Raw genomic sequence first — 12,642 nt, forward strand, 5'->3', positions numbered from 1 at the left:
CTTCCTCTCCTGCGCCTCCCCCTCTTCCTCCTCCTTTCCTTCTCGTCCTCTGTCTCCTTGTCCTCTTCTCCTCTCCTGCTCCTCCCCCTCTTCCTCCTCCTTCTCCTCCTTTCCTTCTCCTCCTCTGTCTCCTTGTCATCTCCTCCTCTCCTGCGCCTCCCCCTCTTCCTCCTCCTTTCCTTCTCCTCCTCTGTCTCCTTGTCATCTCCTCCTCTCCTGCGCCTCCCCCTCTTCCTCCTCCTTTCCTTCTCGTCCTCTGTCTCCTTGTCCTCTTCTCCTCTCCTGCTCCTCCCCCTCTTCCTCCTCCTTCTCCTCCTTTCCTTCTCCTCCTCTGTCTCCTTGTCCTCTCCTCCTCTCCTGTGCCTCCCCCTCTTCCTCCTCCTTCTCCTCCTCTGTCTCATCATCTCCTCCTCTCCTGCACCTCCCCCTCTTCCTCCTCCTTTCCTTCTCCTCTGTCTCCTTGTCCTCTCCTCCTCTCCTGCTCCTCCCCCCTTCCTCCTCCTCCTCCTCTTCCTCTGTCTCCTTGTCCTCTCCTCCTCTCCTGCACCTCCCCCTCTTCCTCCTCCTTCTCCTACTTTCCTTCTCCTCCTCTGTCTCCTTGTCCTCTCCTCCTCTCCTGTGCCTCCTCCTCTTCCTCCTCCTTCTCCTTTCCTTCTCCTCCTCTGTCTCCTTGTCATCTCCTCCTCTCCTGCACCTCCCCCTCTTCCTCCTCCTTCTCCTCCTTTCCTTCTCCTCCTCTGTCTCCTTGTCCTCTCCTCCTCTCCTGTGCCTCCTCCTCTTCCTCCTCCTTCTCCTTTCCTTCTCCTCCTCTGTCTCCTTGTCATCTCCTCCTCTCCTGCACCTCCCCCTCTTCCTCCTTCCCCTCTTCCTCCTCCTCTGTCTCCTTGTCCTCTCCTCCTCTCCTGCTTTTCCTCCTCTCTCTGCCTTTTATTCCAGCCCATTGCCACTGGAGAGGCCAGAAGGAAGGCTGGCGGGTCCCCGAGCAGAAGGGAAACCCAGGGACCCCTCAGTCTGGTGAGGAGGGGGCAGGACAGATGCTGCTGCAGCTGGCTTTGCTTAGTGGGGCAGCCCAGCAGGCAGCAGAGAGACGGCTTCTACCACCACGGGGTCCCCTCTTCTCCTCCAGAACATCCAGGCCTCTCACCAGCCGCCTTTCTGGGCGGCAGCAGCCATGCCAGCTGCCAATGAAATGGGGCAGAGCTAGACCAGCGGCATTGTGGAAGCAAGCAAATGTGTGTGCCCCCCTCCCATAGCCAACTTCAGTGGCATTTGGGTTAGTTCTTCTGTCTGACATGAAGATGCGGAAAGGCAGCGGCTCCTTCTGATCATGGCTGCTCTGGTCAGCAGTGCAGTCTTGGGGAAGGGGGGAGAAAAGGCTGCCTGCCCCAAGTGAGGGGGGGCATCAAAAGCCTCCTCCCCTGCCCTCCCCCTTTGTGTGCTCTCCCCCCTCCCGTGCCTGCCTTGCAACAAAAGAGGGCCAGCCACAGCTACTGATCCGAGTGTGTTTTATTGGTCTACGCGCTTCCTTGACCCTCTGGCAATCCCCTTTTGTATGGGCTGTCCAGGGGAGCTGCAGCCCACAGACTGGGGGTGGGGGCAAGCCAGAACAAATGGCTCAGGTGCCTTGCCACCGGGCACCTGGGTTCATCCCACCTGTCACGTTAAGGGCTGATCAGCTGGCGGGGGGCTCCTTCTAGCACCTCAATGGGGAAAGGGGAAGGGGCCTTCTGTCCCCCCCCCCCAGTCCTCAAGGTGACCTTGGAATATGGCAGGAGGGGCAGAGCCCTTCCCAAGGAGGAGGCCATAGTGATGGAGAAGGGGGTGGCTCTCTTCCAGTCCTGGGGGGAGAAACCAGATCCCAAACTATTGAATGCATGCAGACAAAAACAGAGACCCTCCCACGGCCTCAGCATCATATCCAGGGTGTGGCCTCCTTGCACGCCCTCGGGCTCACTGTTCCATGCTCAGAGATCTCCCAGAAATGCTCCTTCTGGGTTCACACACCACACAAATGGGGCAGAGGGGCAGGCGGAGACGACAGCGGGGCCCTTTCCCAGCTCCTGGGCAGGGCCTCCGAGGATTCGCCCTCTCAAGAGTCCTCCGGGCATCCCTTTTCCTGTGCACCCAGCCAGGCTCAGCATCTGTCCTTGGGGAGGGGGACTGAGGGGTGGGGGAGGTGGGAGTCCATCCTGATCCCCCCCCCCACGTGGCTTGGCCAGGCAAGTGGCAACTGAGGATTCCAAAACCCCCAGCCACCCCGGGGGCAGAGAGCCAATGCGGGCCGGGCTTCTTCTTGAACGACAAAAGTCTCATTGGTTACACGCCATTATCACTAGGGGGAACTGGGGGGGGGGGCGGAAGAGGAGAATCACGTCATGCAGCCTGGACGACAGACCTCTGTACACGGCGCCCAGCAGCAGCAGCGGCCTTGTCCACCCCGGGGCCGTGTCTGGCCTCAGACGGGAGTGGTCCGTCGGCTGGCAGGGTTGTTGTGCAGCGACTCCTTGAACTCTTTGGGGAGGGAGTTGTGAATCTGTAAAAACCCGTGATCCCTCTCGGAGTTGAGCAGGGTCCCGATAGTCACCTTGGAGGGATCCCTGGACAAGGTAAACATGGAGATGTCGGTGGATGGGATGGTGGTGAAGCCCTTGCCGATGGGGGAGAGATCCCTCGACCGGGGCTCCGTGGAGCGGGAGCTGGATCTCCTCCGGAAGCGGTACCGGTAGGGGGGCAGGCGGGCAAAGGTGGACTTCTTCAGCAGCGCCACCGAGTGGGACTTGGCCCGGATCTGGCGGTGCTTCTCAATGTACATGTGGACGGCGATGACCCCCACCATCTCGGCGATGATGAAGGATAAGGCCCCGAAGTAGAAGGACCAGCCGTAGGAGTAGCTCTTCTTGGAGTCACTCTGCCCGGGGTCCCCAGCATTGGCCGAGATGTAAACGATAATCCCAATGATGTTGCTGAGTCCTGAAGGGAAGGGAAGGAATGGGACGGACAGGAAGTCATCCTCTGGCCACCCAACTGCCCAAAGCCAGGCGGGGGGGGGGGGAGGGGGCGGAGCTCTGAAACATGCCAGTCGCCGCCCACCCCAGCCACGCCTACCACAGTTCCTGATGGCGCAAGGAAGTTGGACGGAGCACTTTCGAAGGCAGCGGCTCCCAATCTTTTTGGCACCAGGGACCGGTTGCATGGAAGACAATTTTGCCACGGGCTGTTGGAGGGCTGGTGCTGGGGGTTTGGCTACCCCAGGCTGCCTCCCACACCCTGCCCCCCATGGGGGTCTTTAAATGAGGGGTAGGCAAAGGTCACTGCCTAGCTGCCCATTCCACCCACCTGAGACCCAGGTGGATGACAGAGGTGGTGCCTTGGAGCAAGGCCACGCTGCCTCTTTCGTTCGCCCAGGTCCTGGGCAGGTGAAAAGGGTGGCAGGGCTGCTCAGCCTCTCTTTGTGGTCAGGCTGCTAACAGGCCATGGACCGGTACCAGTCCACGGCCCAGGGATTGAGGACCCTTGTTCTAAGGCACTTAGATCTCCTTTCTGAGGATCTATCAAGGATTCTCTTCTCCTCTGCACTGCAGAAGGGAGGAGCAGCATTCCCTTTTACCTCTGGGGAGGGACCACAAGATAAAAGATTCCCAGAGGTCAAGAGGCTGACGGGAGTCAGCGAGGCACAGTGTCAGGAAGGGAGTGATTGAGCAGCCCTTCACGTTTCAAAGACCCCATACCAGGAGCCATTGAGTGACCATATGGAACAGAGGCATATTGTTGGAACTCTCTGGCTGGGGCAGGGATGCTCTGTATTCTTGGTGCTTGGGGGGGCACAGTGTGAGGGCCTCTAGTGTCCTGGCCCCACTGGTGGACCTCCTGGTGGCACCTGGGCTTTTGGCCAGTGTGTGACTCAGGGTTTTGGACTGGAGGGGCCATTGGCCTGATTCAACATGGCTTCTCTTATGTTCTTATGTGACACAGAGTGTTGAACTGGAGGGGCCACTGGCCTGATCCAACAGGGCTTCTCTTCTGTTCTTATGTGACACAGAGTGTTGGACTGGAGGGGCCATTGGCCTGATCCAACATGGCTCCTCTTATGTTCTTATGTGACACAGAGTGTTGGACAGGAGGGGCCATTGGCCTGATCCAACATGGCTTCTCTTATGTTCTTATGTGTCACAGAGTGTTGAACTGGAGGGGCCATTGGCCTGATCCAACATGGCTTCTCTTATGTTCTTATGTGACACAGAGTGTTGGACAGGAGGGGCCATTGGCCTGATCCAACATGGCTTCTCTTATGTTCTTATGTGACACAGAGTGTTGGACAGGAGGGGCCATTGGGCTGATCCAACAGGGCTTTTCTTATGTTCTTATGTGACACAGAGTGTTGGACTGGAGGGGCCATTGGGCTGATCCAACAGGGCTTTTCTTATGTTCTTATGTGACACAGAGTGTTGGACTGGAGGGGCCATTGGGCTGATCCAACAGGGCTTTTCTTATGTTCTTATGTGACACAGAGTGTTGGACTGGAGGGGCCACTGGCCTGATCCAACAGGGCTTCCCTTATGTTCTTATATTTCATACAACCACCTGATAGCCATCAGAGGTGCCTTTGAGGGATACGGGTGACTCCATTTTGGAAAATGCTTCTAATCCTGCATGCCAGCCATTTGGGTTTTGAGGGTTTTGCTGTTGTTCTACCAGCCTTCCCTGGGAACATCAACCAGGTTTCTGGCTAACACCCACCAGACAGAACAGCCCTCCCAAACTGTGTCACCTGTGGGGCAGAGAACCTTTCCAACTGGAGGCCCAATGTGGCTGATTGGAAGCCAGTTCCAGGCTTAGCCTGCAGTGGGGTGGAACTCACCTGCCGACACAAAAAAGATCCCAGCGCTCAGGATGACGTTGAGTTTGCTCTTGTAAAACTCGCTGGCTGCCACACACAAACCTCCGAAGAAGAGGAGGCCCACGCTAAGGATGGGGAAGATGCTGGACGCTCTCACGGCACCTGGAAGGGGAGGAGGAGGAAGAGGTGGGACTTCCTGCACCTGCCCAACCCGCATCCACAGCAGGCTCGGGAACAGAGCTGGTGAAGCATCCCAGAGGGGTGGTTCTGAAGCCCGAGAGCCAAAGATCTCCTCAAAGGCAGGGCCCTCCAACCCAGCGCCCATTGGCACCACCTCACCTGCTACTATCTTCTCTGGTGCTGCCGGTTTTTAGAATGTGGGCAGGGCCAGGTGGGACTTTAACCAAGCAAGGCTTCTGATTGGCCATGGGAGATGTGATTGGCTGGGCAGAGCTTTAAAAGTACTGCTTTGGCAGCAGCTGCTACCACGGCACCAGGGGCTCCACTCTGCTGTGCCTGGAGGTCAGCTGCAGCAGCCGTTGGGTGGGGGGCTCTGCTCCACCTGGCAGTCCTGTTGTGGCTGTGCCCACCACACCGTGTCAGAATCCCAGAAGGGCCCATGGGCTCCAAAAGGAGGGGGACTCCAGTGTTGATGATTTTCTCATCTTTTGCCTTAATCTGACCACAGTCCTGTGAGATCATTTGGGCTGAGATAGCCAGTTTGGTGTCGTGGTGAAGTGTGCGGATTCTTATCCAGGAGAACCGGGTTTGATTCCCCACTCCTCCACTTGCAGCTGCTGGAGTGGCCTTAGGGTCAGCCGAACTCTTGAAGAGTTGTCCTTGAAAGGGCAGCTTCTGGGAGAGCCCTCTCAGACCCACCCTCCTCACAGGGTGTCTGTTGTGGGGGAGGAAGATAAAGGAGATTGTGGCCACTCTGATTCAGAGAGGAGGGTGGGCTATAAATCTGCAGTCTCCTTTTTCTTCTGAATGCTCACATTGGCCCAAACTCACCCAGGGACCTCTATGTCTATTTAGGGACTCTTTGGAACCTGGGTGTCCAGCCCAAGTCACCCTTCTGGCCACTGGGCCACACTGGGATCTGCTGAGGGGTGATGGAGAGGCCTCCCAGCAGTCAGCATGAATTGTTCCAGCTGCCCTACTCCTTCCACTGTGGCTCAGAGGCGGACTTGATGAGGGAAACGGATTGGGCAGATCTTTTGAAGACTAAGTTTGGGGGGAGGGAAGCAGGCAGGAAACATGGAAATGGAATCCACTGCTGGTGGAGATGTTGGGGAGACAGCCAAAGAGGCTGCCTAGAAATGCAACCCGAACACTCAAGGGAGGCCCTGAAAGGTTTTGTTTGCAAAAGGGTTTGGGGCCAATACCCTCCCGTCCTCTTTGAACTAGGGAACTGTTCCCACCTCCTTGCCCTCTTGTATGCAGACCCATTCCCCTTCGTGACCCAGGAGGACAGCCACCCAGGCAGAAGGCACCTACGCAGGAGATATTCCGCCGCATCCTGTTCATAGTCGGCATCCTCTGGAAAATGGTTAATTTGCTTACAGATTCCTCGGAAAGTCCCTGGAAAAGAAACACAAGAGAGGCGTGGGAAGGCATCAAAACCCTTGGAACCCCTTCACCCCTCCTCGGTGTGAGCACGGAAAGCGAAGGGAGGCAAAAGTCAATACAGAACTTTAACACACACACTCCACCAAGTTATCTGTGTTTTCTATTTGTAGTTTAGAGGGTGATGCCGACTCTCTCCATTGGATAAACATTGGATCAACATCTGGAGCAGAGGTCCATCAGGGGCTACTAGCCACAGGGTATTGATGGAACTCTCTGTTTGGGGCAGTGATGCTATGTATTATTGGTGCTTAGGAGGGGCAACAGTGGGAGGGCTTCGAGTGTCCTGGCCCCACTGATGGACCTCCTGATGGTGCCTGGTTTTTTGGCCATTGTGTGACACAAAGTGTTGGACTGGAGGGGCAATTGGTCTGATCCAACATGGCTTCTCTTATGTCTGGGGCAGTGATGCTCTGTCTTGTTGGTGCTTGGGGGGCACAGTGGGAGGATTTCTAGTGTCCTGGCTCCACTGATAGACCTTCTGATGGCACCTGGGTTTCTTGGCCACTGTGTGACACAGAGTAACACTGGTCTGATCCAACATGGCTTCTGTTACGTTCTTATGTCTGGGGCAGGGATGCTCTGTCTTCTTGGTGCTTGGGGGGGGCACAGTGGGAGGCCTTCTACTGTCCTGGCTCCACTGGTGGACCTCCTGATGGTCCCTGGTTTTTTGGCCACTGTGTGACACAGAGTGTTGGACTGGGTGGGCCATTGGCCTGATACAACAGGGCTTTTCTTATGTTCTTATGTGACAGAGTGTTGGACTGGAGGGGCCATTGGCCTGATCCAACATGGCTTCTCATATGTTCTTATGTGACACAGAGTGTTGGACTGGGTGGGCCATTGGCCTGATCCAACAGGGCTTTTCTTATGTTGTTATGTGACAGAGCGTTGGACTGGAGGGGCCATTGGCCTGATCCAACATGGCTTCTCTTATGTTCTTAAGTGACACAGAGTGTTGGACTGGGTGGGCCATTGGCCTGATCCAACATGGCTTCTGTTACGTTTTTATGTCTGGGGCAGGGATGCTGTCTTCTTGGTACTTGGGGGGCACTGCCAGCATGCAATCTAGAGGGCAGTTATTCCCTTGTGGTCATTTACTTTTCAGCAGGGCCTCCCTGTGAATGCAGCTTGGGAGGGATTCACTAGCTGTCCTTCTTATGGTAAGAACTGGCCATAGTTCCAACAGTGAGGTAGCCTTAAGTAGCAGAGAAGTTACTGCAGGGTCACATTAAAGAAATAGTTCTAGCGGGTCAACAATGCGTCTAAAGTTCCGTGCTCAGAATCCACTTGGGATTTCAACTTCTGACTCTGATTTTTAGAAGTGATTATCCTTCTGTGGAGACTTAAAAATAAATCCTGTAGGGTGGGAACATCAGCTAACATTTCTGGTTGGATGACAACCTCATCATGCATGTATCTGTTGAGTCAGTTCTCCCTCAACTGCCTGGCAACCACCTCCCATGGAAATGAAACCAGGCACAGAATAACAGCCCAATTAGAAACTTTCTGTCCTTTCACAAGTAATTCTGTCTGAATTCAGTACACGAGCAACACTAAAGAATGGGCCTGCTTGGATTTGGATGGATTCCTCATCCTCCGAAGGCACATCCTTGTGGACCGGCATCCATAAAACGCTGCTCTAGCAGCAGCACTCGCTCCTGGAGCCTAGTAGGAATCTTTCTCAGCACCCTTCCTGCTCAACGCATCTCCCTCCACCCAAGGACTAAGCCAGCTCAGCATCCTCCGATTTCAGTTCAGCTCATTTCCCTTGAATTCACATTGCTCATCCATTCCCAGAGATGTTCTCCTGGCCTTGATTCATCCGCCACCACTTTAACTCTTCCCAGTCATGCCCTCGGAACCTCTCAGCAGGGAAAGGAAGCAGAACGACACAAAAGGGCCCAGTCAGCCAGGGGAATCCTTTGAGCACTTCAACGGCTGGCTTCCGCCAGCTAGGCCACCTGACAGGGTTGCCAACTCCCTCCTGGACACTGGTGGGGGGTATAGGGTGGCCAGATCTGGGGTGGGAAACTCCTGCGTATTTGGGTGCAGAGCCTGGGGAGCACAGGGACCTCAGCGGGGTAGAAGGCCACAAAGCCCACCCTCCAAAGCATCCATTCACTCCAAGGGAGTAATCTGGAGATTACTCTCCATGATCTGGAGATGAGCTGTAATTCTGGGGGATCTCCAGGTCTCTCCTGGAGGCTGGCATCTCTCCCTCCTGGCCTTATGCTATACTAACTGGTGGTGCAAAACGTCTCCCCCACAGCAGATCCTGAGAGGATGTAAATCGGTTTTTTTGCAAAGGGTAAAGCAGTTTAAAATCTTTGAATCAGAGGATCCTGGAGTGGGAGGTGTTGTGTTGCTAGGTATCAAAAGAAGGAGGCAGCGGAGTTTCAGACAGAAGCGCAGTGTGAGAAGTCCAGCTCTTTCTCCACTTTACACAGAGGGGGATTCAAATGTAGACTTCACTGTCAGAGGATGTAGTGAGGGCCACAGGCATAGATGGCTTTAAAAGGGGGTTGAACAGATTCGTAGAGGAGAGGTCTATCAGCGCCTACTAGCCGTGGTGACTGAGGGGAACCTCCACATTCAGAGGTACTAAACCTCTGAAGCCCAGAGCCAGGAGGCAACACCACGGGAAGGCCTCAGCCTCTGTGCCCTCAAAGGAACTGGTTGGCCACTGTGTGAGACAGGAGGCTGGACTAGATGGACCCTCCCTGGTCTGACCCAGCAGGGCATTTTAAAATTCTTCTCAGGGGAAGAAGAAGAAGATATTGGATTTATATCCTGCCCTCCACTAAGAAGAGTCTCAGAGCGGCTCACAATCTCCTTTACCTTCCTCCCCCACAACAGACACCCTGTGAGGTGGGTGGGGCTGAAGAGAGCTCTCACAGCAGCTGCCCTTTCAAGGACAACCTCTGCCAGAGCTATGGCTGACCCAAGGCCATTCCAGCAGCTGCAGGTGGAGGAGTGGGGAATCAAACCCGGTTCTCCCTGATAAGAGAGCTCTGGCTGACCCAAGGCCATTTCAGCAGCTGCAAGTGGAGGAGTGGGGAATCAAACCCGGTTCTCCCAGATAAGAGAGCTCTGGCTGACCCAAGGCCATTCCAGCAGCTGCAAGTGGAGGAGTGGGGAATCCAACCCGGTTCTCCCAGATAAGAGAGCTCTGGCTGACCCAAGGCCATTCCAGCAGCTGCAGGTGGAAGAGTGGGGAATCATACCCGGTTTTCCCAGATAAGAGAGCTCTGGCTGACCCAAGGCCATTCCAGCAGGTGCAAGTGGAGGAGTGGGGAATCAAACCCGGTTCTCCCAGATAAGAGAGCTGTGGCTGACCCAAGGCTATTCCAGCAGCTGCAAGTGGAGGAGTGGGGAATCAAACCCGGTTCTTCCTGATAAGAGAGCCATGGCTGACCCAAGGCCATTCCAGCAGCTGCAAGTGGAGGAGTGGGGGATCAAACCCGGTTCTCCCAGATAAGAGTCCGCACACTTCACCACTACACCAAACTGGCTCCACTACACCACTGGCACTACTCCACTACACCACTGCCCCAAACTGGAAGACCTTGGCCTTCATGTCCTGTTATTGACCCTCCAGAGGGACTGGCTGGCCCATGTGTGAGACAGGAGGCTGGACTGGATGGATCCTCAGTGGTCTGACCCAGCAGGGCTCTTCTGATGTTCTTCCTAGGGGAAGGCCTCAGCCTCTTTGCCCTGTTGTTGGCCCTCCCTATAGACCTGGTTGGCCACTGTGTGAGACAGGAGGCTGGACTGGATGGACCCTCCCTGGTCTGACCCAGCAGGGCTTTTCTGATGTTTTTCTCAGGGGAAGGCCTCGGCCTCTTTGCACTGTTGTTGGCCCTCCCTATAGACCTGGTTGGCCACTGAGACAGGAGGCTGGACTAGATGGACCCTCCCTGGTCTGACCCAGCAGGGCTCTTCTGATGTTCTCCTCAGGGGAAGGCCTCAGCCTCTCTGCCCTGTTGTTGGCCCTCCAGAGGAACTGGCTGGCCACTGTGTGAGTCAGAAGGCTGGACTAGATGGACCACTGCTTTGACCCAGCAGGGCTCTTCTCATATTCTTTTGTTCTGTCTGGATCTACACTGAATACAACTTTCTTTCTCCCTGTTCTTGCCCACACCAAGTTCTAGAGTGAACTAGGGAAGTCTAAACACTGTCCTGAACTGAAGGAACACAGTGGCCACTAAACCAAAGGAGGACCTTCGAGGCAGCCCACCCAATGCAGGAAAGCCAAAGTCTGGGCACCCCACGCTTACGGACAGCCAGGAAGGGGAGGCCTCTCCCTTTAGGGTCCCTCCCACACTTGGGTTTCAATCCTACCACCTCCTCAGACACCCACCCACCCACCCCAGTCTGTGCAGGTGTCCTCTTGACTCAGGGACGTGATGGTCTGAAGGAGACTGAACAAACTTTATTCTCCTCCCCCCCCAGCAATTGCATGCAGCCCCCTGCCTCCCTCAGGCCTCCCACACCAAAGAGAGAAGAAGACAGCTGAATCAGCCACGTTCCTCCCACCCTCGGAGGAGCCAGAGAGAGAGAGAGGCAACCCCAATCTCTGCTGCATGAGTTGCTTAGGAACATGTGGGGCGGGTGGGGGGTGCCTTCTATGATGGGAAAGATACGGGGGAGAGAGAGGGAGAGCTGCTGCCAAGAGAGGCCCTTAGCCCAGTTCACCGTTGGGCTCCACACAGTCCCTGGTGCTCCAAAGCCCTGCGGACGGCTTGGGCAGGCCAGAGGTCCAGGTGTTCCAAAGGAGAAGCTGCAGGAGCGTGGAGGGAGCAGGTGAAGTGGAGCCAGATGGCCTGGCTCAGTCTTGGCGGGCAGCAGCTTCTCTCCAAGAAGGTCTGTCCCGGCCCAGCTGCCCAGAGAACCGTTTTTAAATGTACTTTATTTCTATAGTCCTGGCTTTCTCCCCAATGGTGCCCCCTGGGGGAAGGAATGGACCTCATTAGGGCACTGTGCCATACAGTCCACCCGCCAAAGCTTCTCCTGGCTTTCTCCCCAATGGCGAAGTGAATCGTTCTCCTCCATGTTCTCCCCACAACAGCAACCCTGTGAGGTAGGCCAGGCTGGGAGGGTGGGACTGGCTTCCGTGGCAGGGACGGGGCTGCAGCTGGCTCTGACGCTCTCCCCATGACCCCAGGCTGGTCTCCAAGGTGGAGGTGCTGCAGAGGAAGGCCAGAGAGCCCCAGGTGCAAAGTGCATGCCCAGGTGTGCCTGTGGGGAGGGGGGCAGACTCCAGACTGAGAGGCTGTACTGCCTCTCTGGGTTGGGGAGGTCCCAGTCTTGCAGGGATCTCCCCCCCGCCGCCCCCCAAAAATATATCCTGGCCATAGACTTCAAACTCCTCCTTCATCCGAGCTTTCCTGTCTCTTAATTTGTGTCTGTCTGATGGCCCCTCTATCCCCCAGCCCCAGCAGCAGAACTCCCCTTCCCTTCTCTTCTCTTCTGATCCTGCAGAACCTCAGCTCCACAGAGAGATTCCTCCTGTCTCTTGCTTATCTGTCCATCACGCTTCTGCTTAGATAAGCGCTGGAAGCAACAAACAGAGTCTCTCTCTCCTCTCTCTGTCTCTCTCCACCCCCCCCCCCCCCGCAAAGGATCTAAGCAGCAGACCAACTAAAAACAAGGCCCAGAGAAGGGTCGATCCCAAAAGCAGTTTCAGCAAAGCACCAGGCCTAGAATCAGGTGTGCGTCTTCACAGCAGGAGTCTGGGCACCATCCCAGGATGCCACCCCACCCCCCAACGCTGGGACAGAGTTGTCCTCCCCGCAACAGGCAGTGCTGTCCCTCCCCCATGGACTGGTTTGGCTCAGGCATTCCTTCAAGAAGGACCTTGTGGCTAGGGTTGCCAGCCTCCAGGTGGCGGCTGGAGCTGTCCTGGGATTACAGCTGATTTCCCAGCCATAGAGGGGGAAACGGCCAGCTTGGAAGGTGGGCTCTCGGGCATTGAAGCCCCTCCCTTCCCCAAACCCCGCCCTCCCCAGCTCCACCCCCAAACTCTGGGTGTTTCCCAACCTGGAAACCTGGCAGCCCTGCTTCTCCTGGCTCTAGGAGTCCCCTCAGCCAAGGACCCCCAGCACAGCCAGGCACTGCTTCTTCCTAACTGGATATTGCAAGAGACTCTGTCACACCGGCAGGGTCAGCAGCAAACA

The 12,642-nt window shown here is 55.9% G+C and overlaps 1 protein-coding gene across 1 annotated transcript in view; it reads right to left on the reverse strand.

The window, feature by feature from the left end:
* Positions 1-2,445: 2,445 nt before the first annotated feature.
* CACNG3 (calcium voltage-gated channel auxiliary subunit gamma 3) overlaps positions 2,446-12,642 on the reverse strand; it is a 44,568-nt gene continuing 34,371 nt past the window's right edge. Inside the window, exons 2-4 of the mRNA XM_060260624.1 lie at positions 6,335-6,418; positions 4,859-4,999; positions 2,446-2,970 (exon numbers count right to left, since the gene is read on the reverse strand). Coding sequence (XP_060116607.1) covers positions 2,456-2,970; positions 4,859-4,999; positions 6,335-6,418 — 740 coding nt within the window. The 3' untranslated portion in view covers positions 2,446-2,455. The remainder of the gene's footprint in view (positions 2,971-4,858; positions 5,000-6,334; positions 6,419-12,642) is intronic.

Source organism: Heteronotia binoei, chromosome 20 (assembly GCF_032191835.1).
Source record: "Heteronotia binoei isolate CCM8104 ecotype False Entrance Well chromosome 20, APGP_CSIRO_Hbin_v1, whole genome shotgun sequence".
In the NCBI taxonomy this organism is placed as follows: domain Eukaryota; kingdom Metazoa; phylum Chordata; class Lepidosauria; order Squamata; family Gekkonidae; genus Heteronotia; species Heteronotia binoei.